The sequence below is a fragment of the Argopecten irradians genome, chromosome 5 (genome assembly GCF_041381155.1).
Source record: "Argopecten irradians isolate NY chromosome 5, Ai_NY, whole genome shotgun sequence".
Lineage (NCBI taxonomy): Eukaryota > Metazoa > Mollusca > Bivalvia > Pectinida > Pectinidae > Argopecten > Argopecten irradians.
The window spans coordinates 29,735,919-29,762,908 of record NC_091138.1 but is presented as its reverse complement, the minus strand read 5'-3'; the positions used below and the strand labels follow the sequence as shown (position 1 = coordinate 29,762,908).

The window sequence follows — 26,990 nt, the reverse complement described above, 5'->3', positions numbered from 1 at the left end:
TAGTAGTTTCTACTTATTAATATTACAATCAACGAACAATGATCTTATACAATCTTCAGCAGCAGGAAATCAAGCAAACTACAATCCTTAAAACACAGAAAACTGATTAAAGGGAGCGGAATTTGACCGGAAACTGTGTTAGTTTCTATTCATTTGTGCGGGTAAACCGATATTTTATATGTAGAAATTATATTCTTTCCATTTACACTCTTTAGTGCGCATATATTATCCAAAATCTATTATAAGCTATCTAATAAGTTTATAAAAACCTAACATAAAATCGTCTGGTATAAGTGCAACTCTTTCTTAGTAAAATCTAAGTAGAACTGGCAGAACCGTTTGTACCGTGAAACCTGCATTCAACGGGAGATAACTCTAACACCAGAGACAGGAAGCTGGCTTGACTACTGTACAGGTAGACTAAACAAGGTAAGGATGGAAAATACATGTGTATTGTTTAGTTAAATGCCTTTAATTTGTTCTTTAGTGTATTGTTAACTGATTTACTTCATGATATGATGACAATAGTGTAAGCCACAGAACGGCGAAGGTGTAACACGGATACGAGCAACAAGTCATGGACGAGATCACAGGAGTCAGGAGAAGGAACTCAATTTAACAGAACAGAAAATTGCTCTAGTACCAATGTATATTTTACTTTACGATTTTATTAAAAATTACTACACTCACTTTAGGACACCAATAATTATGCTGTACACACTCATTAAACTATAATTACGCAACATACCTTTCTATTGCTCAATAATCTTTAAAATATGTCTCATCACTACATACTGTTAATTATAAAATAACCATTAAAATATATACTTTACAGATATTTATCTAGTTCAATGCGTTGTATTTCATTTTAAGTCGGATATACTGATAATCAAGTACAAAAGTTATATAGTGTCCTTGAGTGGTTATAACTGGCACTTACAATGACAAATCATAAAATTAGATGGTAAAGCATTGTCATATTCAATCAGTTAATTATAAATATAAGCATAATAACATTGTATGTTGTATTTGCCATAGTTCAGTTATCTTATTATCTTGAAGTTATTTATTTACCCGGTATTAATTTTTTGCAAATAAAAAAAATGAAAAAAAAAAAATCAAAGCAGTTTGCACATCAATATCTTTTAATTTTTCAGGAAATGGAAAACCTCCAGGTTAAATAAATTTGTGTTTCCACTACTTTCAGCTTCAAATAAAAAAAATTCAAGTATTTAGGAAAAGATATTTAAATACATACATCATGTATCAAATAGAGTTATCAAGTGCTAGCTGTGTAATTTGTGATAATATTTTGTGCCTGGCTGAAAATAATATTTAATTCATAAAATACCTAATAATAAAAAGGATTTGATTAACAATAATATTTCATTCTTTTTAAACTGAATAAATTACAAAAAGGCATTATTAAATGTCTTATAATTGAAAAGTTTCAAAATACAACAGCAGTATCTGCATGTCCTATTAGCCTGTAGATCAGTTAATAAATCATTGATATGTATTTGTATCTGTTCACAAAATTGATTGAGTTGTTAAATGAATCCCTGGACACATAGCTCTGTTCACTAATTATTGTGTAATAGATTATTAGCCACATATGGCGATGCCTCCCCTTTCTCCATGCTCCAACATGGCTAATGTTAAAAAGTGGTTTGAGTGAGTATGGGGCTTATATAATATCTAAAGGATAAAATCAGCTTGGTGTCCAAACTTGTCTTTGACTGACAATTTCCAAACTGGGATCTTCTGTGATACTTGAAATAAGGATTTATAACTCGATTAACATAATGACATTATATGAAATGTTCTAGAGTTGGTAGCAAAAACTAGGGATGATCTGGGAAGGTATAACACACAATTGTTTTTTGTTAAACTATAAGGGAACTTATAATGTACATGTTTTCATTTTTTTTAAACACCCAAACCGGTAATATAATATAAATGTAAATCAACATTATTGCACTTGTTCATTATGACAGAATAAAAGTCAGCTACAATATTGAACACTGGATGATTTTCTTTCAGATAATTTCACCTGAACTTGAAAAAGAACTGATATGAGCTACCCATATCAAGGTGGTAACCCTGGATACCCAGGTGGTGCCGGATATGCTCCACCCCAGATGGGTGGAGGCTACCCTCAGCCAGGTGGTATGCCACAACCAGGGGGGATGGCACAACCAGGAGGGATGCCACAACCAGGTGGCTATCCTCAGCCAGGAGGAGGAGGTTTTACACAGCCACAACCTGGCTTTGGGGGTCCTGGTGTAAGTTTCTTTATTATGAACAGGTTATATATTAATTTTAGGGGCAGTTGTTGTCAGGAAATTTTTTTATAGCCAAAGTGAAAATATAGCTCAGTATGAAATCAATGATGTCAGTAGAAGTATTTGTATTTGGTAGAAAAGACTTTTCTTAAGTTATAATATTTTTTGAAAACTGTTTTAATTTTTGTACACAATGCTCTCCACAAAAATTATCGAAAATCATTTTGCTGAAAGCAAAGGAATTTATTTCTAGGAATTTGCATGCCAAATGTTATTTTTCATTTGTCTCTAGAAGTTATTATTTATTTATTTTGATTTTTTTTTCTTTTGAAATTTTAAAGATGAGTAATTATGTGAATTTCAGATGGGTATGCCAACCCCTGAGTCAGCCTCTGCAGCAGCTTATGGACAGTCTGGGGCCCCAGGAGGGATGCCTGGCTACCCTGCTCAGCCACAACCTGGAGGCCTAGGATTTGGTGTAAGTCTTCAGTTTTATGTCTAGCTTGGTCATTTTTCTCATATTTGCACAGCAACCTTATCCTTTCCTTTTTCTGAAGTCAAATTTTTGAATTTTGATTGTTTGGCTGGGTTTTAGACTGGACACTGTGTAATATTTGGACAAAAGAAAATAAGATCCTTCAACCTTGCCCTGTCATGTTGTCATCCGCTATTTGGATGATACATTCTTAGAACACAAGTAGATCATCATGTACAGTGCCGTTTTAGAAACCTGTCCAAAGTTGGTACAGTTAGAAGGATTCCTTTTCTAAACATTTGTTCTTTTCAGGGTGGATCAGCTCCACAGCCTGGACCAGGGTTCGGAGGTACGCCATACCCTGGTGGCCCTCCTTCAAACTACTCTGGACCTCCTCCTCCTCAGCCTGCTGTCCCTAGCTACGGTCAACCTCCTCAGCAACCTTATCAGGTTAGGTGCTTTATATCAGTACACAATACATGTATTAGGTTGGCAGTCAATATTTGTAGTAGTTGAGTCTTTCAGTTATGTAAAATTATTTGCATTTGTGACAAATTCCATGACAACCAATTCTTTATTGCAAATTTTCATGAAGCTACCATCACTATTTACAGATTTATAAAATTGGAAATGATTTATTTATAACCTTAATATCACATACACAAAGATACAAGTAATAATGGACACTTGAAATTAATTTTAGAATCATCAGGTCATGATTGGAATCAAATAAAAATTACCTGGTATTAGGCCTAATGTTATCACCAAAATTTTATGCTATGCAATTCATTTTTAAAAATCCTCTGTAAATGTTTCCTGTTTTAAATCACATTGTTATTCAGACTCTATTCTCGAATACAGTCTAGTGCCCCAGCACCTGCCTATGGCTCAAGTCCAGGATACCAACCCCAACAGCAACAGGGATACGGCCAACCCCCTCAACCTGGATACGGCCAGCCCCCACAACAGGGGTACAACCAGCCCCAACAACAAGCCTATAACCAGCCCCCTGCCAACCCATCCTATTCCGGATCAGCTCCGGGAGGCTATGGAGCTTCAGCGCCCACAGCGCCAGCTACAAGTCATCCGTATGGGGCTCCTGCCTCCAACACAGGCATGGCAGGAGGTGTGGCTGGAGGTGCTGCTTTTAAACAAAAGGTAAGCAGATAGTTAGTTTTTCTTAATTTTCAAGTTATTCTTTTGTTAAGTTGCACTTGAGCCGAAAAACATTTGCTACTGTCCAGGTTGAATAAAGTTTTCATGTCTAGTCACCTATCACTAATTTTGAGGGTCATCTCACATAACTGTGAATAAATTTTTTTAAAGATGTACCATCCTGCTAAACGTTTTGGAAGGGGTGCCATTTATGCATCTTGTGTTGAATTCCGCACCAAAAATTGACGAACATTTTCTTAAAATTCCAATCTTCATTACCCCTCTCCCCCGTGTAAGACACAGACTTTCACAGACTTTCTCTAAATTTCTTTACATATTTTACATCTACATGTATTGCCCAATCCATACATTAAAAATTTGAAACTACTGCACACTAAATTCCCAACCAGCAGGCTCCGAAACATTCTCTCCGAAATCTTCTGCCCAAAAGGGGATATTCAGGAGTTTATTTTTGTTTAAATTCTGCAGTCCCTATGGTCGGGATATAAAGGAAGGACAGTCCATAAAATGTTGCTATGTCAGCTACAGTAACCGTTTTGTAAAATTTTTGTGCAAAAGAAAAAAAAAACCACCTTGTTTTCCAGTATCAGATTTATTCCAAACTTTTTCTCAAACTCCACCAATGGGATTGAGCCAAAACTTGTATAGAGATGGTCCTAACTACAGCTTGTATTTTTCAGTTGATCCGAAATCAACACTGTCTGATTACAGTGAAATGCGTTCAAGCGTCCGGATTTGAATTTCGGATCGTTCAAACCTCAAATCACATGAAAAGTGTCAACCAGTGGTATGCGCGCTTATCGGCTCGGGAATAGCGTCAGTCAAACTGTGGGCGGAGTTTAGTAACAGCGATAATCTAACTGGGGGCGGAGTTTACCTGTTATAGCTGTTACACATTCAAAAACTTACGCAATTTCAATCATTAATACCGCAACAATTTGGCGTACAAAGTCGTAAAATAAAAACAGAATTACATACATGTATATAGTCATGACCTACATGTGCATAGCCATAGTCACAGGTTAAAGTGAGTGGAAATTTGGAATTTGATATCTCAACTTTACAATACTATTTTATTTGAAATCACATGAGCTAGAGAGTTGTTACTTTATACATGTACATGTATATTCCAAACGTCATATTATGCTTTCTTGAACTACAACAGAGTGGTTTTTAGCTCACCTGGCCCGAAGGGCCGGTGAGCTTATGTCATGGTGCGGCGTCCGTCGTCCGTCCGTCAACATTTCCTTTAAATCGCTACTAGTCATAGAGTTCTGCATGGATTGTAACCAAATTTGGCCACAAACATCCTTGGGGGAAGGGGAACAGAACTTGTATAAATTTTGGCTCTGACCCCCCGGGGGCAGGAGGGGCGCGGCCCAATAGGGAAAATAAAGGTAAATTCTATAAAACGCTACTTGTCCTAGAGTTCTGCATGGATTGTAACCAAATTTGGCCAGAAACATCCTTGAGGGAAGGGGAACAGAACTTGTATAAATTTTGGCTCTGACCCCCCGGGGGCAGGAGGGGCGGGGCCCAATAGGGGAAATAGAGGTAAATCCTATAAATCGCTACTTGTCCTAGAGTTCTGCATGGATTGTAACCAAATTTGGCCACAAACATCCTCGGGGGAAGGGGAACAGAACTTGTATAAATTTTGGCTCTGACCCCCCGGGGGCAGGAGGGGCGGGGCCCAATAGGGGAAATAGAGGTAAATCCTATAAATCGCTACTTGTCCTAGAGTTCTGCATGGATTGTAACCAAATTTGGCCACAAACATCCTTGGGGGAAGGGGAACAGAACTTGTATAAATTTTGGCTCTGACCCCCGGGGGCAGGAGGGGCGGGGCCCAATAGGGGAAATAGAGGTAAATCTTATAAATCGCTACTTGTCCTAGAGTTCTGCATGGATTGTAACCAAATTTGGCCACAAACATCCTTGGGGGAAGGGGAACAGAACTTGTATAAATTTTGGCTCTGACCCCCTGGGGGCAGGAGGGACGGGGCCCAATAGGGGAAATAGAGGTAAATCCTATAAAACGCTACTTGTCCTAGAGTTCTGCATGGATTGTAACCAAATTTGGCCACAAACATCCTTGGGGGAAGGGGAACAGAACTTGTATAAATTTTGGCTCTGACCCCCCCCAGGGGCAGGAGGGGCGGGGCCCAATAGGGGAAATAGAGGTAAATCCTATAAATCGCTACTTGTCCTACAGTTCTGCATGGATTGTAACCAAATTTGGCCACAAACATCCTTGGGGGAAGGGGAACAGAACTTGTATAAATTTTGGCTCTGACCCGCGGGGGCAAGAGGGGCGAGGCCCAATAGGGGAAATAGAGGTAAATCCTATAAATCGCTACTTGTCCTAGAGTTCTGCATGGATTGTAACCAAATTTGGCCACAAATATCCTCGGGGGAAGGGGAACAGAACTTGTATAAATTTTGGCTCTGACCCCCCCGGGGGCAGGAGGGGCGGGGCCCAATAGGGAAATAAGATGTAAATATTCAAATTCCTTCAGAAAAGAAACAATGAACCTGTATTCAGAACATGACTTGACATTACAAACCAGGTGAGCGATACAGGCCCTCTGGGCCTCTTGTTTAGCACAACTTATAGGTTTGAATAGAAATCTACATATTTACAAGCATACTTTTAAACATTACTTTTACAATTCATACAACTAACAATTAGAGATAGGATGTCTGCTTCTGGATGTAACATCTAAATTAGACCAAAAAGATATGTCTGTTTAGGGTTACCCCCGACCGTCCCTAATTTTTTTTAGCCCCGGCCCTTTTTTTTTCCTGTTCCTAAGTAAAAGGATACTCCTATTAATAGTTTTTAGTCTAGGCCAATCTGAGCTGTTTATATCTTCTTTTCGTCAAATTTCCAATTAGAGTGAAAGACACTAATGTTTAATCATTTTATTGATAAATAGGAGCCATATATCTAAACATACATATTTTTTGGCCTTATATATACAGCTTAAACCGTGTATGTTCCAGGGAACGTTTTACGAAGCTATCCAGATATGGTGGTATTGTTTTTTGATGGTTATATGGTACGATTGAATTCAAAAACATGTTTGAAACCTTTTATCGCCAAGTGTATGCTAACAAATCTTTGGTACAAAGGTGTGACCAAGTCAAATCAGTATATCCCTTTGAAGTCGAAGGGACCTGGCATGAAAATTTTTAACCAATAGTATACATATATATATCATAGAATCAAGGGTATGAACTCGGCGGTCGAGAAAAACGGACCTATTTTTTTAAAAAACCGTGATTATTTTAATATACAGGTTCTATACAACATTGACGGATATCTTGCCTTAAAGAGAAATAATTCATCTTTCCATTGAGTGCTTGATGAACAAAATTGGCCAGGTATTGACGAAGTTATGGCTTGATGAATCGGGAAATTTACGAAAAATATGCTAGGTAGACATTTCCCTGTCCGGTCGAAATGTCGTCTTGGCTCTAATGGGTACCTCAAAAACCAAGCCAAACTCACAAAATCTACTCTTGTGGTGGTAAACAGTACCCATAAGTGGGCCAATTTTGTTCATCAAGCACTCAATGGAAAGATAAATTATTTCTCTTTGCGGTAAGATATCCGTCAATGCTGTATAGAATCCATTTATTAAAATAATCACGGTTTTAAAAAAATAGGTCTGTTTTTCTCGACCGCCGAGTTCATACCCTTGATACAATAATTTATATATGTATACTGTTAGTTTAAAAAAAATTGTGCCAGGTCCCTGTGTTTGAAGTCAACATTGTTTGCGCTACACCACATTGAGTCTAACCAATCGAGGCAACTTCCAAGAGTTTTCATTGGCTGTCGTGACAGAATGTTACAACATTTTAGGGAGGAGTCTAATCCGGACGCTTGAACGCAGTTCACTGTAAAATACAGATCACCATATACACTAAATACTGTATTATGGTGATCTGTACTACAGACAGCATTTGAATCAAATTGAAATCCACTTCTTCATGAAACTTCAGTCCAGATTTGATTGAAATTAATGCTGCCTAATTGCTCTGCCTAATCTTCTGAATGGTTCTTCATGGAATCCATATTATCTTCAGTATCACTATGCCATGTGTTACTGGGTTTGTGTTGTAAAGGAGTCAGTAGAGCTGGATCATTATACTGCTACAAACCGGTTTTTAGCAGCATATCAATCCTCTTTATCCTGCTTATTGCTGTGTCATTTCAACAACTAAACCTACTGTTTTTGTTTATACAAATAATGATTCCATTCCAAATTTATTCTGAAACATCATTCAAGTATGAGCATTTTATCTTAATCAACTGAAAGAAAGTGTCAAGCACCTAGAGACACCAGAAATGCATTTTGATAACTATGGATACTTACAGACTTAAACATGTGGGTTTGACAGCTAACCCAGCAGATGTTATGTTGACAGTGAAATACAAATGAAACAATTCGGCTACATTAGCTCTGGTTATATTGGAGGATTTCATCCAAAATGTCTTTGATTTGAGTTCAGCGTATACATATTGTACTGTTTTAGCTCTTTTGACACTCAGCCCTAGAAGTCTGATGACTGTTTGTTTAATTGTCTTGGTCCATTGTTATTAAGGATTTTATTTTTACCTCCTTACTCCTTAAGAGCCATTCTCTGTAAGCATCAAAATGTCCCATAGTATTTGAAAGTCAATGTTTCAGATTTCCACCAAAATTTGTACATTGGTAAAAGAGTTTAAACTTGAAATCTATCATGTTTTGTCCATTATCCTCCACGCATATACAAACAGTTTTGACGTCTGCTCAGAAACAAAAGGCATGCAAGACAATGACTAAAAGACATGACAATTATTCTTCCTCAAACTCTGAGGATTACTATTGCTATAGTGATATTTACCCCTGGACTATGTCATAGCAAACATGAAGGCTCTGTGGGTGACAAACTTGTGTATAAGATATGGTAGATTGGTCCTTTCATGTACATCAACAGAAATAAATTGACTGAAATACGGTACACTGTAGGTATTGGCTCCGAAGTGGAGTGTCACTCCATTGTAATCTTCATAAGAAGTCTGCATAGGCTTGAGATTAGTCAGATTTTTCCCCCTGATATACATTCAGTTTCAACATTGATCAAGGGTGAATACATAATGACAGTGATAGTAACCCCTGGAGTATTGAGGATACAACATGCTGAGATATAAGGGCTTGTACTTATTTTTTTCAAATTAATGACTCATCATTCTTTGAATGTCATATAAGCAGCTTAAAACCTAAATTAGGTTGGTAGAATTCTTAGTTACGAAATGACTACAAAGAATCAAGATTGTTCAAATTTATGACCTTTACATTCATTTATTGTCATTGGTACAAAACTTATATACAAATTTCTTAAACCAACCTTTTTTCCTATTAAAAAAGAGCCCTAATATTTTGTCAGAAAATAAGTCAGTTAAAACAAACATTGAAACAAAAAATGGTCACGGAGTCAATGATAACGCACTAAATTTGTTTGAACCCCAATTACCTTCAGAGGTTCAGAGCACTGATATTAGGACTGAGATATGACGTTGACCTTGACGTTCATGGTCACCTGTTTTATACTACTGGTAATTATTTAACATGCATAGTGTACAATGTCTTGATTAATGTATTGTACACTAAGTAGATTCACAAGGTTGTTGATAAGCCAATTGAGCACATTTTACCATTGTGTTCCATTTAATAAGTAATACAATTTGTTTAAAAAAACACCATGCAACATGCTCAAAATGATATAAGTTTTAAATGAAAGGCAATATCTTGCTGACATGGATTCTTTACATCATACACAGTAATATTTTGTGATTAATCACGTTATGGGATATCACGTCCACATAAATAAATGAAATGTTCTTAGCTAGAGGTCATCTTGCCAAGTTTGACCACCAAGTTTTGCTATACACTTTAAAAGGCAAAGATTAGAAATGAAATTACAGCCAGGATTTACTGATGGGTGTTTCAGGCCCATTGTGCCTCTTGTTTATGGACTGTATCTACCATTGATATTCTGACCAATCCCTATGCGGGTTTAACTGTTATCAGTGCTCACACTGCTAACACTTATCACTGTTGCTGTTTTAAAGGCCATGCGCTGTATTGATTTATAGATAAGAGTGTGGATATGAAGTGAAATCCAATCAGATACACATATAGGATGATAGTTAGAGCTAGGACTTCCCTGGTGTAACAATAACACAATGGAATCAAGTCGCAGATTAATATCTAAAATCAATTATAACACCATATTGGAACTTGATGCATAGTATGCATATCGGTACCTGATATCCCACTTAAAACTTTCATAACCTATCATGAAGAATTTTTATTTTGACTTGTTCTCATTAACAAATTTAATGCTTTATGCTGGGTTGAAGGATTACCAAAGTTTTTCAAATGACTGTGATCAAAAAGGACAATTGTTTTAAAAAATCCTTTTAACACATTCTCACGAGACTTATTGTATAAAAGGTCCATAGCAATCCAGTACAATTTTTAGCTCACCTGGCCCGAAGGGCCGGTGAGCTTATGTCATGGCGCGGCGTCCGTCGTCCGTCGTCCGTCCGTCCGTCCGTCCGTCCGTCCGTCCGTCCGTCCGTCGTCCGTCTGTCCGTCAACATTTCCTTTAAATCGCTACTAGTCATAGAGTTCTACATGGATTGTAACCAAATTTGGCCACAAACATCCTTGGGGGAGGGGGAACAGAACTTGTATAAATTTTGGCTCTGACCCCCCGGGGGCAGGAGGGGCGGGGCCCAATAGGGGAAATAGAGGTAAATCCTTTAAATCGCTACTAGTCATAGAGTTTTGAATAGAATGTAACCAAATTTGGCCACAAACATCCTTTGGGGAAGGGGAACAGAACTTGTATAAATTTTGGCTCTGACCCCCCGGGGGCAGGAGGGGCGGGGCCAAATAGGGGAAATAGAGGTAAATCCTTTAAATCGCTACTAGTCGTAGAGTTCTGAATGGAATGTAACCAAATTTGGCCACAAACATCCTCGGGGGAAGGGGAACAGAACTTGTATAAATTTTGGCTCTGACCCCGGGGGGCAGGAGGGGCGGGGCCAAATAGGGGAAATAGAGGTAAATCCTTTAAATCGCTACTAGTCGTAGAGTTCTGAATGGAATGTAACCAAATTTGGCCACAAACATCCTCGGGGGAAGGGGAACAGAACTTGTATAACTTTTGGCTCTGGTCCCCGGGGGGCAGGAGGGGCGGGGCCCAAGAGGGGAAATAGAGGTAAATCCTTTAAATCGCTACTAGTCATAGAGTTCTCCATGGAATGTAACCAAATTTGGCCACAAACATCCTTGGGGGAGGGGGAACAGAACTTGTATAAATTTTGGCTCTGACCCCCGTGGGCAGGAGGGGCGGGGCCCATTAGGGGAAATAGAGGTAAATCCTTTAAATCGCTACTAGTCATAGAGTTCTGAATGGATTGTAACCAAATTTGGCCACAAACATCTTTGGGGGAGGGGGAACAGAACTTGTATAAATTTTGGCTCTGACTCCCCGGGGGCAGGAGGGGCGGGGCCCAATAGGGTAAATAGAGGTAAATCCTTTAAATCGCTACTAGTCATAGAGTTTTGAATGGAATGTAACCAAATTTGGCCACAAACATCCTTGGGGGAAGGGGAACAGAACTTGTATAAATTTTGGCTCTGACCCCCGGGGCAGGAGGGGCGGGGCCCAAAAGGGGAAATAGAGGTAAATCCTTTAAATCGCTACTAGTCATAGAGTTCTGAATGGAATGTAACCAAATTTGGCCACAAACATCCTTGGGGGAGGGGGAACAGAACTTGTATAAATTTTGGATCTGACCCTCCGGGGGCAGGAGGAGGGGGGCCCAATAGGGGAAATAGAGGCAAATTCTATAAATCGCTACTTGTCCTAGAGTTCTGCATGGATTGTAACCAAATTTGGCCACAACCATCCTTGCGGAAAACAGAACTTGTATAAATTTTGGCTCTGGTCCCCCGGGGGCAGGAGGGGCGGGGCCCAATAGGGGAAATAGAGGTAAATCCTTTAAATTGCTACTAGTCATAGAGTTCTGCATGGATTGTAACCAAATTTGGCCACAAACATCCTTGGGGAAAGGGGAACAGAACTTGTATAAATTTTGGCTCTGGCCCCCTGGGCGCAGGAGGGGTGGGGCCCAATAGGGGATTTAGAGGTTAATATTAAAATTCCTTCAGAAAAGAAACAATGAACCTGTATTCAGAACATTACTTGGCATTACAAACCAGGTGAGCGATACAGGCCCTCTGTGCCTCTTGTGCATAAATGGTGACCCTGACCCCCCTGGGGCAGGAGGGGCGGGGCCCAATAGGGGTAATAGAGGTAAATCATATAAATCGCTACTTGTTCTAAAGTTCTGCATGGATAACAACCAAATAAGGCCAGAAACTTCCTTAGGGGAAGGGGATCAGATTTTGCATAAATGGTGACCCTGACCCCCCTGGGGCAGGAGGGGCGGGGCCCCATAGGGGTAATAGAGGTAAATCCTATAAAACGCTAATTGTCCTAGAGTTCTGCATGGATTGCAACCAAATTTGGCCAGAAACTTCCTTAGGGGAAGGGGATCAGATTTTGCATAAATGGTGACCCTGACCCCCCTGGGGCAGGAGGGGCGGGGCCAATAGGGGTAATAGAGGTAAATCCTATAAATTGCTACTTGTCCTAGAGTTTTGCATGGATTGCAACCAAATAAGGCCAGAAACTTCCTTAGGGGAAGGGGATTAGATTTTGCATAAATGGTGGACCCTGACCCCCCTGGGGCAGGAGGGGCGGGCCCAATAGGTGAAATAGAGGTAAATCCTAAAAATCGCTACTTGTCCTAGAGTTTTGCATGGATTGTAACCAAATTTGGCCAGAAACATCCTTGAGGTAAACAGAATTCGTATAAATTTTGGCTTTGACCCCCTGGAGCAGAAAGAGTGGGGCCCAATAGGGGAATTAGAGGTAAATATTCAAATTCCTTTAGAAAAGAAACAATGAACTTATATTCAGAACATTACATAGCATTACAAACCAGGTGAGCGATACAGGCCCTCTGGGCCTCTTGTTTTGTGTTGTCCTATGGTATGGGATTATTTAAACAGTCCTGATCTACTTTCAAGGTAAAAAAGGTCATATTATGTAATTATAAGGAGATATTTACAAACACTTTGGTAACTAAGAGACTCAGGATCTTGGTAAAGGAAGGAAAACAGCCAGGTGTATGTATATATTTCTAGATAAAAACCTTGGTGAAAAATTTAAATAACTTGTACTTGCCTTTACTTGTAAGGTATATACATTTTGTATAACTGGTCAAATACAGTAGTTCTTAGTGTATATCCAAAGACATGACGTTACACTGAATATCAGCATGTATATATCTTGGGATTTATGACTGTTATGATTTGCCAAAACTATTATTTAGTGGACCAAAATGATACAACTAACGAATGGAACACTTTTTAAGAATAATGATAATGAAGGGAAGCACTTTAATAATTTCCTCATATTGTTAGTTATCATATCATAGGAAGGAGTGGTGTGTAGATGGTTTCCTTGTATTGTGACAGGTCCCATATTGGAAGGTCAAGGTCACGTGGAGAAAAACAAATACCAATTGGATAGAATTTCTCTCATGATTTGATAGCTCTTGTGTATGGTCTCTAAATGCTATGGTCACCAAACATTAGTTTCTAAATGCCATCGTCGGATTGTTTTAGATCAAAACTAAATTATGAAATTGGTGAGATTTCATTCATCTAAAATTGTTGTTTGTAATTTCAAAAAAAAAAAAAAAAAAGTAATTATCCCAAAGGCAACAGTCATTCAGTGAAATCATACAATTATGGTATATGTGTGTGTTATGGCAGTAGATAGTTTTAAAATGTTGCAGACTTCAAACTTGAATTTCTAGCTCACCCTATGTAATGACTTTGGTGCCAGCATCAGCATTAGATATCACCAGGTTAAGATTTTGGTGCATGTGTTGAAATACTCTTATCCATAACTGACATTGATTTCTACATTAATGTAAGATCATGTGTTGTAATGGGTATTAACAAACATTTTAAGGAAGAATTGTTGGAATTTGGAGAATTTCAAGAGGGAAAATGGGCCTATATTACCAGTTTGTATCTTGTTTATAATGTAATGATATTATTACACAGCCAGTAAGAAAGTGATGTGTGACATTTTGGTGATAAGTATGCCTGTACAATAGGCATCAGAAGTACACAGAAGTGTAAAAGAGTACGAGTTTTCTTGAAATTAAAGTCAAAGATTAATGCTGACAGTTAAATTGATACATTCAATCTTCTGTCGACAACATCTTCTTTTTTTGATGCTGTGAAACAGCATTCTTAGGTACGCTCAGCGAGCCTGTGCACATCTAAACAATAAAACAACTCCGCGATGAAAATTAAATGTTGTTTTGTTATCCCCCTCCCAACGAAGTTGGTGGGGGATATACAAATGGGTTCCGTCCGTCCGTCCGTCCTTCCGTCCATCCGTCTGTCTGTCCGTCCGTCCGTACGAATGGTTTCCGGAGCATAACTCTAAAACCAGTAGAGATATTTCCATGAAACTTCATACACACATTGGTCTTATGGTCTAGTAGTGCCTTTTGCTATTTTCAGGTTTTCATTTTTTGCACTTTTTCCGTAACCATGGAAATACTGCTGAAAATACCATATTTTTGTACCAGGTTCGTTTCCGGAGCATAACTCTAAAACCAGAAGAGATATTTCCACGGAACTTTATAGACACATTGGTCTTATGGTCTAGTAGTGCCTTTTGCTATTTTTAAGGTTTTCACTTTTTGTCCTTTTTTTGTAACCATGGAACATTGCTGAAAATGGCAGATTTTTGTGTAAGGATCGTTTCCGGAGCACAACTCTAAAACCAGCTGAGATATTTCCATGAAACTTCATAGACACATTGTTCTTATGGTCTAGTGGTGCCTTTTGCTATTTTAAGGTTTTCACTTTTTGTCCTTTTTTTGTAACCATGGAAACATTGCTGAAAATGGCAGATTTTTGTGTAAGGATTGTTTCCGGAGCACAACTCTAAAACCAGCAGAGATATTTCCATGAAACTTCATAGACACATTGTTCTTATGGTCTAGTAGTGGCTTTTGCTATTTTTAGGTTTTCATTTTTTGTGTTTTTTTTCTGTAACCATAGAAACATTGCTGAAAATATCATATTTTTGTAGCAGGTTCATTTCCGGAGCATAACTCTAAAACCAGCAGAGATATTTCCACGAAACTTCATAGACACATTCTTTTTATGGTCTAGTAGTACCTTTTGCTATTTTTAGGTTTTCATTTTTTGCACTTTTTCCGTTACCATGGAAACATTGCTGAAAATATCATGGTAAATGGTAAATGTTACTTTGCAAAACTCCATCCATCTTTGTGTATATAGTCTAATATAAATGTCAAGGCTGTATACCTGATTCAACAATTGCAGCCCCGCTCTACTTGAATTATACTCTATCTTTCTTTAGCTCAACTTCCTTTTTCCTGGTTTTTTTCATACACATAAGTCTCCACAATCAAACTTACTTCAGCTTTGATATCTCCATTGGCGGGGGATCTGAATGACTATGTCCTTGTTCATTTTACATATTACTTGATAGTATGAATAAATCGAACCTTAGTATTCAAAACCACAAACATTAAATTTGTACATACATATGCACTATAGACGGTATGAATTAAGTGTTCAGTTGGGACTCTATGATTTATGTATCCCTACGCGTCATGTATGGTCCAAAAAATCACGAACAACGCCTTTTTCGATGTCTTCCTCCGCGGCAGACTTTAAGTCGATTTTGGATTGTGTATGTCTATTTCAATTTTACGTAATTCATGCTACTGATCGATTAATGTAATGAAATGTTAGGAAGATAATTGCAAAAGAAAGTTCTTTCATAGAGTTTTTTAACCTGGTGATATCATTGCGCAGTAAAAGTTAATAGGTCACTGGGAGATGTGCCTTTTGTTTATTGACAACTGCGTTATATTGAAAGGGAAAAAGTACAAAATTTATCAACATAAACTTACAAAATATAATGATAATATAGATCTATATACTGTATGTACGAGCAACTAAAAGTGACAAAAGATCTTATATTCTCGTGTAATGTACGGTAGCCTTACGAAGACTTGCTAAAGTCCGATGCATTGCATCTAGTTTTCTTGACATTATCGTTCTTATAAATTAAAAAGAAATTTGAGTGTTATAAGTAACCAAATAATGTACCTTTTATTTGGCTTAAATATCTGGCCATGATTTATTATTATTCAAAAGTCGGCAAAGCAAAAATCACGATAATGTGTTCTTCGTGATAATATGTCGCCAACCAGTTACTGCGTCTTTCGAAGACTTGCTTAAGTACGATGCATTACATGAAGTTTTTTTGATGTTACCGACTAGCGTTCTTGTGAATTTAAAATAAATCTGAGTGTTATACGTAAGGAAATAATGTACCTTTCATTTGGCAAATGTATCTGGCCGCGATTTATTAGTCAAAAGTCGTCAAAGCACCCATGTTAATTTTTTAGAAAGGGAACCAAAACATACCCGGAAATGGTAGTAATGTATTTCTATTGTTATATTTTTTTCCGAAAATATTCTTAAATGTTTGAAAAGATATTGATGAAATTGATAATTTTAGTAATTAATAAAGAATCATAAAAAATGATGCTCAGATTCTGACAGATTTTATTGGTGTTGAAATCGTTATTTCAGAAATAATTTAATTTTTTTAAATATAAAATTTTCTTCAGGAAAATGAGTTATTCAACTTATTGTTCTTGAATCAACTTTAAATATCATAAAATAAATATGATATACCGTAAATATATTTTGTTTAACTCCCTAATTTAACACTGTACACTTGTTAGTATACTATATTCAATATTTAAATGCAAAACCAATTTCTTTATTCCTTTGTTTGAGTTCTTCATTCACAGCATCTATGAGTGGCCTTGGCACTTTGAATTTTGCTTAGATATAGGGTTTAGGATGAGAGCCTTTGCAGGATTTTCCTAGGAAAGTTTGCTATCTTGGAGTGTATGGCAACAATTAATGGCTTGTAACTGAGGTTGAATTAGAAATTATTTAATTTATGTTAGAAGTGGTAACTGAGTTTGAATTAAAACTTCAGTTGTAAATAATTGTTCAATGCACAGAAATTGTCCTTTCAATTGTTACAATATTATTCAGTTTGAATTAGAACTTCATTTGTCATACAATTATCTGTAAGTGATATTGAATTAGAACTTAATGATGATCTCAATACATCACAGTAAATACACAATGTAACAACTTTAATTGATGTCCTGATGTAATAGAGGTTGAAAAAGAACTTTACTTAATTGACACCAATATTTATTGGTGAATGTTTTATATCATAGCCATAAGTTACTCATTCTGAACAATATTAATAAAGCAATACCTGTTTAAAAATCTCATCAGTCTTTCATTTGCTTAAACAGCACTAGGACATTATGGTGTGTGATTCCCATACTACCTGGTATATACATTATAGTGATTTGTGTTTACTGCAGTCAAGTCTCAATAAGCCAACAGTTGTATTATTTCCTTGTAGATTTAGTCGATGAAAGAGAGAATTTTCATGGTGTTTTGTATAATAATTTGTGGGTGTTGTCCTTGGGAATCAATCAGAAATCCTCTTACATGTATTGGAGTGACCAATCAGGATCTCTGTGTGTGACTGCAGTGTGTAATGTGTCTGAGGTGTATGAGTGTACGTCTGACAGTGTGCAGATTATTGGTCGGGATACCTGTAGTGTTATAAATACACCTGGAATTATCTCATCATGGAGGTAAGGTTTACTATCTACATCTGGAGGGAACTGTGTGTATAGTTGATAGTATTCAGGCTTTACGTACAGCCATCATAAATACAATTCACCTGTATAAATTATACAGTTTTCAATTACACTATGTCAAGACAACAGGTGAATTTTACTAAAACTGCCCTAATGCTTTACCTGTAAATTCAGGCAGTTTAAATACTTGCCGGTGAATAGTGTTGTATTGTTACAGTCACCAGTTGTTAATAAAGCTCAATACGACATGTCTCGCTCCAGTTTCTTATCAAAACAACTTTTATTTTTCGTGTTATGACAATGTTTATTTATAGGAATCAGATGAGATCTAAGACAGATAAAATTTCAGTGACAGCAGTTGCTCTACATCACGGTCCACTGGGGTCTATTCAAATGTACTGTATACATAGAATGTTGTATAGAAAGTATGGATGTATGTATTTTGACAGAATGTTAGGGACAGTGATGTGGAAATACTTTGTACAGTAATAATCCCAATGAGTACCCCTGGCCCTGTAAGTGCCCCTCCCACTAATGTATTATGTTCACTTACCAAGAGATTACAAATCGTTTTTAAGTACAGACTGAAAAATATATGATCAAATGTAGTTTCTTTGTTTTATTTCATTAAGTTCCTTTTCAATTTTCTCCATTTTCAAACTTTCTAGGTGCTTGTAGGGTTATGATATTATATGGTATACATATCATGTGTATATGAATTATTATATGGAAAGTTAAATTCAGTTTGATTGTTATTAGTATAAGAATTATTAACATCCAGCGTCATTTAAAGATGTGCCAGGTGAAAAACTACCAGGCTATGGTCAGTACCTGGTATCTGCATGCCCCACATGGGATTCAAACTGGCAACCCAGAGGTACAGGCCGGTGGTAATATGTTGATACATCTTAACCACTCGGCCATTGTGGCTTCTAGTTGATTTATGCAGTACAATGTACTCATGTTCACTTAGACCTGCAGATGGAGAAATTGACTATGCAATACATTAACATAAGACATTGCTTAATAACGTAACAGTATGCATACAATGGAAGTTCTACATATCATTAGAATGTCACAGGGCCATCAGGCCCTGTACTTCATTAGTGTTATATAGTATTCCAGTCAGTTATGTGTTGTCGTGTGTGCTGTATATGACATCAATGTAGAAACCTACTCCAGTTTTCTGATACATATATAGAGGATATATCTGTCCTCTAAACATTTAAGTAGCTCAGCTAATTACCAGATACATGTGGGCACTTAAGATGAAGAAAGATGTGGTATGAATTTCCCTGTATGAATCAGTTACTGAAGGATATAGCCTAATCTGATATAGGGAGGTCAAGGTCATTTAACATTCCTGTTATGTACACATATTTGATGTATATTAAGCATTATATATATAACAAATGTGGTTTAAGGAGTTTACATTTACTTAAAACCGTTAAGTACATGATAAAGTGACAGGAAGAATATCATTTAAGAATGTAAACATTTGGGGTGAAATTAAGTATCATTGGTATTATTCTTCCTGATCAAATGTCCATACTTAACTTCTTGATAATTTGATGATTAAGAAGTAAACATCAAATTATAGTGCCACAAAATAAAAATAAAAAATCATGTTACTGTATTTGCCGTAATTAGTGCTGCTCCCTCTAATTAATATTACATGAACTTGTGAGTCTTACATGTGAATCACAGCATAATAATGTGTCTCAAAGGATAAAAGGCATATGCATGTTTACTGTAGGTAACATATTAATGTACCATGTGTACACAAAGATTTTGTTTAAAAATGGCTGACTTTTTTTCGTCTACAACTAACGTTTTGGCTCATTAATAAGTGCCCCCCTTTATTACAATTATTCAAGCGCCTTGGGTGCTAGTTATGGCAAATACTGTTGTATTTTCCCTTTTATTTACACCTGCATCAATTTTTGTTTCACCAATCTCTGCATTCATTAAACTATGAAATGAATTTTGGCCAAAGTTGGTCATGAGTGATGTTAAAATTGTTGAACATGAAGTTTGCATTCTGCAGGTCCTTCAGTAACCACAAACATATTCACGTACTCAAAAACCAATGTTATTGGTCGGCCAAGAAACGTTACAACTCCCTTACAATTTATATAAAAATATCACAGTAATTTTATGAAAATTATTAAATACACGTCTAGATAATTGTGAATCACAATGTTTTGCATTTTAAAAAATAAAAAAAAAACGTCCGACATATAACAAAGGCTAACCTGGTGTGTTACAGTGTATATAATACAATGAAACTTTACATTTCACCTTTGTAAGACTTGACCAACCAAGTAGTAAACAGAAGTCTACAGTCTACAAGAGTGTCTCAGACGTTGATGTAATCATGATATATGTCAGTATTTATACAAGGTTTGATCCTAATTAGTGATCTCGATGTTCCTGACTTTGTCAGGCTGACATATGTATATATATGTGATGAGAGATAATCTTTTGGTTCCAAGCCCCAAGATCATGAAATGGTTTATGTTTAAACAGCGTTATTTACATTACTAGCCAATCATAGATGATGTTTCGGAAAAAAAAAATTCTTCAATTTTTGAATGGCTAAGCAAAACCATATATAAAAATGTAATGTTGTTTCATAATCCCAGAGCCATCTACTTGATTTTTATAGGAGCCGAGGGTTGATTCTTACAGGAGTAACTTTCTTACCAGTACCTAATAAGACAATAAAGGCACATTGATTAAAATTAGTTCATTTTGTAAAAATTTTCTCCATGAATGACTGTAGGAGTAAATGTTGATTGTTTTCATGTATCCACCAGAAAAAAAAGAAATGATTAAGAGAGGTATTTTTCTTTTAAGTTGCATTACATTTATTCTCACATAATTAACCCACAAAAAACCAGCGCATAGGCAAAACCTATTTATGATATGGATTTTATTTAACGTTATTACTGATCCACATACATAAAAACACAGAGTGATGATGTTTGTATATGGTACTGTAATTAAGGGATTCTTTACTTACAGACTGAGGGTACAGTTAAACCAGCCAAGAATTTTAGTGCTGAGAACGATGCCCAGGTACTGAGAAAGGCCATGAAGGGATTAGGTAAGTTAAATTGTACACAGGAAGGCCATGAAGGGATTAGGTAAGTTATATGTTGTACACAGGAAGGCCATGAAGGGATTAGGTAAGTTATATGTTGTACACAGAAAGGCCATGAAGGGATTAGGTAAGTTATATTGTACACACGGAAGGCCATGAAGGGATTAGGTAAGAAATTTGTTGTACACAGGAAGGCCCATGAAGGGATTAGGTAAGTTATATTGTACACAGGAAGGCCATGAAGGGATAAAGTAAGAAATTTAGTTGTACACAGGAAGGCCATGAAGGGATTAGGTAAGTTATATTGTACACAGGAAGGCCATGAAGGGATTAGGTAAGTTATATTGTACACAGAAAGGCCATGAAGGGATTAGGTAAGTTTATATTGTACACAGGAAGGCCATGAAGGGATTAGGTAAGTTATATTGTACACAGGAAGGCCATGAAGGGATAAAGTAAGAAATTTGTTGTACACAGGAAGGCCATGAAGGGATTAGGTAAGTTATATTGTACACAGAAAGGCCATGAAGGGAATAGGTAAGTTATATTGTACACAGGAAGGCCATGAAGGGATTAGGTAAGTTATATTGTACACAGAAAGGTCATGAAGGGATTAGGTAAGTTATATTGTACACAGGAAGGCCATGAAGGGATTAGGTAAGTTATATTGTACACAGGAAGGCCATGAAGGGATTAGGTAAGTTATATTGTACACAGGAAGGCCATGAAGGGATAAGGTAAGTAATATGTTGTACACAGGAAGGCCATGAAGGGATTAGGTAAGTTATATTGTACACAGGAAGGCCATGAAGGGATAAGGTAAGTTATATTGTACACAGGAAGGCCATGAAGGGATTAGGTAAGTTATATGTTGTACACAGGAAGGCCATGAAGGGATTAGGTAAGTTATATGTTGTACACAGGAAGGCCATGGAGGGATTAGGTAAGTTATATTGTACACAGGAAGGCCATGAAGGGATAAGGTAAGTAATATGTTGTACACAGGAAGGCCATGAAGGGATTAGGTAAGTTATATGTTGTACACAGGAAGGCCATGAAGGGATTAGGTAAGTTATATGTTGTACACAGGAAGGCCATGAAGGGATTAGGTAAGTTATATTGTACACAGGAAGGCCATGAAGGGATTAGGTAAGTTATATTGTACACAGGATGGCCATGAAGGGATTAGGTAATTGTACACAGGAAGGCCATGAAGGGATTAGGTAAGTTATATTGTACACAGGAAGGCCATGAAGGGATTAGGTAAGTTATATTGTACACAGGAAGGCCATGAAGGGATTAGGTAAGTTATATTGTACACAGGAAGGCCATGAAGGGATAAAGTAAGAAATTTGTTGTACACAGGAAGGCCATGAAGGGATTAGGTAAGTTATATTGTACACAGAAAGGCCATGAAGGGAATAGGTAAGTTATATTGTACACAGGAAGGCCATGAAGGGATTTAGGTAAGTTATATTGTACACAGGAAGGCCATGAAGGGATTAGGTAAGTTATATTGTACACAGAAAGGCCATGAAGGGATTAGGTAAGTTTTATATTGTACACAGAAAGGCCATGAAGGGATTAGGTAAGTTATATGTTGTACACAGGAAGGCCATGAAGGGATTAGGTAAGTCATATTGTACACAGGAAGGCCATGAAGGGATTAGGTAAGTTATATTGTACACAGGAAGGCCATGAAGGGATTAGGTAAGTTATATGTTGTACACAGGAAGGCCATGAAGGGGTATTAGGTAAGTTATATGTTGTACACAGGAAGGCCATGAAGGGATTAGGTAAGTTATGTTGTACACAGGAAGGCCATGAAGGGATTAGGTAAGTTATAAGTTGTACACAGGAAGGCCATGAAGGGATTAGGTAAGTTATATGTTGTACACAGAAAGGCCATGAAGGGATTAGGTAAGTTATATTGTACACAGAAAGGCCATGAAGGGATAAGGTAAGTAATATGTTGTACACAGGAAGGCCATGAAGGGATTAGGTAAGTTATATGTTGTACACAGAAAGGCCATGAAGGGATTAGGTAAGTTATATTGTACACAGGAAGGCCATGAAGGGATTAGGTAAGTTATATTGTACACAGAAAGGCCATGAAGGGATTAGGTAAGTTATATATGTTGTACACAGGAAGGCCATGAAGGGATTAGGTAAGTTATATGTTGTACACAGAAAGGCCATGAAGGGATTAGGTAAGTTATATTGTACACAGGAAGGCCATGAAGGGACTAGGTAAGTAATATGTTGTACACAGGAAGGCCATGAAGGGATAAGGTAAGTAATAGGTTGTACACAGGAAGGCCATGAAGGGGATTAGGTAAGTAATATGTTGTACACAGGAAGGCCATGAAGGGATTAGGTAAGTTATATGTTGTACACAGGAAGGCCATGAAGGGACTAGGTAAGTAATATGTTGTACACAGGAAGGCCATGAAGGGATAAGGTAAGTAATATGTTGTACACAGGAAGGCCATGAAGGGATTAGGTAAGTAATATGTTGTACACAGGAAGGCCATGGACATGCTCTACCCTACTTATTAAAGCCATGCACAACATTGATATCATTTCCATCATTTTTTGCTGCTCAAAAGGGAGTAAAAAGACAAAGTCACACATGTGTATAAAGAATAGGATGTTTTGTGCCTTTCAGCTGTAACTTGATTGAATTATTTTTAGCCCACTGATGATGGTGGGCTATTCAAATCACTTTTGTCCCTCCTTCTGTCTGTCTGTCCATTAACAATTTTTGTTATGGTTATTTCTCAGAAAGTAAAAAAAGAAATTGTTCTCAAATTTCATATGTAGGTTCGCCTAGGGCCCTAGTTGTGCTTATTGTGTTTTGGGACTGATCGGTCAACAAGATGGTCGCCAGGCAGCCATCTTGGATTTTGATAGTTAAAGTTTGTTACCACTATTTCTCAGAAAGTACTAAACGGATCATTCTCAAATTTCATATGTAGGTTTTCCTAGGGCCCTAGTTGTGCATATTGCGATTTAGGACCGATTGGTCTACAAGATGGCTGCCAAGCAGCCATCTTGGATTTTGATAGTTAAAGTTTGTTATCATTTTTTTTCTCAGAAAATGCAAAAAGGGGATCTGTCTCAAATTTCATAGGTAGGTTCCCCTAGGTTCCTAGTTGTGCATCTTGTGTTTTTGGAACGATCGGTGAACAAGATGACCAACAGGCCGCCATCTTGGATGTTGAAAGTTGAAGATTGCTACCTCTATTTCTCAGAAAGTAATGAAGCAATATGTCTGAATTTTTATATGTAGTATGTTTGAAAAAGTTTGAAAAGCTGAGAAAAGATCCCTATGGGATCTCTTGTTTTTGTAACAGATCTCAAACATGTCCATGATTTGTTGTTGTATTGGAAAGGAGAGTGTTTTTTCTGTATTTACTTGAATATTTTGATGACTTATACAGGCCCTATTGACCTCTTTGTTGTAGGAACTGATGAAAGAGCTATCATAGATATCCTGGCGTTCCGATCAAATGAGCAAAGGCAGCAGATAAAAGTGATGTTTAAGACTTGTTTCGGTAGAGTAAGTATGTCATGTGTTGGAATGTCCCTTAGCAAAAATAACTGTGAATTTACCAGTGATATTCCGGTTAAATCCCAGTTAAAATACAGTTTCCATTCATTTACCATTCATTTTCCGGTTTTCTTTCCTCACATTTCTTCATACCAGTTTTGTTGTGTGTACAGTTAAAAGACAGTTTTCTGAAAACCTTGTTTTAACTGCTGAAAAAGTTCCATTCAAAATGCAGTTTTTAGATAACTGGAAATACCAGTTATTTACCAGTTTTACTCTGAAACAGTTCTTGTAAATAACCGTTTCTGATTATATCTTCTCTGTAACCAGTTATCAAATGCTACCATCAACAGTACTTGTGTACATAGCCACAGCAGGACATAGGTCAAGCCCACAGGAAGAATTTGAAAGGAGTGGGGGATATGGGAGGGGTGGAGTGGGGCAAATTTGAGCCTCAATCTGAATACATTGTCCAATGGAAAGCAACTTCCTCTCATTTTGAATGTTAGTTTGCTATGGCTGCATGTACATGATATATGGGACAGCCTTCATCTGCAACATATTCTTCTGAGCACAGATCCTTCAATTGTTCAAGAAAAACTGATTTGATTAAGAAAAGAAAATGGAATTGCCTGCAACTGTTGAAGTTTTCAGGAAATAATGAAAGTGTTCTACATTTGTATCTATTATTTTGTGATATTTGAAGTGAATTTCTATGGATGAATTGTTCAATATAAGTATGTGGGAATGCAATTAACTTATTTTGAAACAACTGAAAGTGAATTATATGTGTAACATATTTGGTGATGGTGCCTTCACTCTGGGATTTACTTCAATGGATTCTGTTAAAATTGTTTCTGGGTTTGTATGATATGGTATGCATGGTTGAATATGTGGCCCTAACATATCTTAAATTTGTATAAGAAAAGTAATGCATATAACATGTGAAAAAGTTATAGGCTATAAATTGATATACAATATATAGCTTTGTGTATCCTATTAAAGGAATAATTTTAATTTTTAGATATAATGATGTTAGGCATCTCTTTAGTTCACCATGCCCTCTAGCTATTTTTCCAAATCCTGGGACCTCAAAGTTGACCTGATAAGAGTGTCAGCATAGTTTTACAGTTACTTCTTACATTCTTTTTCCCTCCCCCAGCCTATTCCCTCCCCCTTGCATTACACAACAGTGCATCATCTGTTAAAATCATGTTTAAATTTATTCACCATGCATGTTAACTTCTCTAATGTTATATACAAAAACATAATTATGATATTATAGTTTGGACTAATCCCAAATATTACAGTGTATTTTCATGTATCTATAGTAACCACATGTGTATGCCGTCAAGGTCGGTTTCATATAATTATACGATAGCATTGCACAAGCTATCTTACCTTCTCAAAATGCAATCGCCTGATTTTTTGTTAATCGCGCAGGAAATTTCAAACGCTGACACGCGCAATTTTATTTTAGATTAATAATATCTCGTTCTCCACCTAATCATGTGGTTACTTAAGTATATAGATAACCTGCCAATTAGATTAAAGTATAGTCATTATCACCTTGCAAAAAAAAAATATGTAAATGAAATCTTAAGTCTACCCAATACAGGTAAGAAAAAAAAAACTTTCTCATGTTAAACTTAGTTTTGTATATATTTGTTTATGTTATTTTGTTGATAGTGTATCTCTTCCCCATGACCTTTCTATTTTGCAATACATTTTCTTCCATGTATTTCACGTACCACATAGCGTCATACTTTCTTGATACCGGTTGATGGATTGTAAATCAAGCTATAAGGCAAGTGATATACATGGAAGTTACAAATCATATCGAACATTCAAGCAATTTTATTCTGATATACTTTTTGGCATCCAAATTATTTCTTATAAAGTTTCTATTATTGTGTAATGATATCGAACAAAATCCCGGTCCTCTGCGCACTCTCCAAATTTCACATCTTCATGATGCAATACTCTAAGTTAATATACTAGGTTTTTTCCAAGTACCTTTAGAGAATTTAATTCTTTCGCTTTAAACTTTGACTTATCGAATGTTATTACTGTTGCACAATTTAAAACACTCCTTTTTAACATTAATAAAATGGAACCTGATATAACAAATACCTTTATAAACAAAGGTTCTCGAATTATGAATATTACTCTGTGCCAGCTCAGAAATTCCTCTAGCAATCTAAATTCAGACCTATTTCGCGATCATTTGAAAGATTCTCCAATTTGTTCTGATGGCCATGGTGATGAAACAGTCGTACACTAACTTTTCATATGTCCTTTATTTAATGAACAAAAATCATCACTCAGAACCAAAATACATAACTCTAATATTCCCCACTCGCGTTTTAACACAAAAACTCTACTACATGGCTGTGACAATTGTGACAATTGTGATGAATATGAGATGTATATCAGAAAATATATCTCAAACTAAAAGATTTTTTTTAGATTTTTCTTCTGTGAAAGGTTGGGGA

The 26,990-nt window shown here is 36.8% G+C and overlaps 1 protein-coding gene across 1 annotated transcript; it reads left to right on the top strand.

Moving 5' to 3' along the window:
* The first annotated feature begins 296 nt into the window (after nucleotides 1–296).
* On the top strand, nucleotides 297–24,672 carry LOC138324372 (annexin A7-like). Its single transcript, XM_069269444.1, has 7 exons — nucleotides 297–429; nucleotides 2,044–2,285; nucleotides 2,650–2,763; nucleotides 3,073–3,210; nucleotides 3,622–3,918; nucleotides 20,864–20,945; nucleotides 24,410–24,672. Exons 2-7 carry the CDS (start codon nucleotides 2,076–2,078, stop codon nucleotides 24,670–24,672), a joined length of 1,104 nt encoding a protein of 367 aa, XP_069125545.1. The 5' UTR covers nucleotides 297–429; nucleotides 2,044–2,075.
* Nucleotides 24,673–26,990: the final 2,318 nt, after the last annotated feature.

Coding starts and splice junctions, on each gene's coding strand:
- LOC138324372 (XM_069269444.1), top strand. CDS start 2,076: ATGAGCTACCCATATCAAGGTGGTAACCCTGGATACCCAGGTGGTGCC. Junction 2,764..3,072: donor CTGGAGGCCTAGGATTTGGT/GTAAGTCTTCAG, acceptor TGTTCTTTTCAG/GGTGGATCAGCTCCACAGCC. Junction 20,946..24,409: donor AAAGGCCATGAAGGGATTAG/GTAAGTTAAATT, acceptor TCTTTGTTGTAG/GAACTGATGAAAGAGCTATC.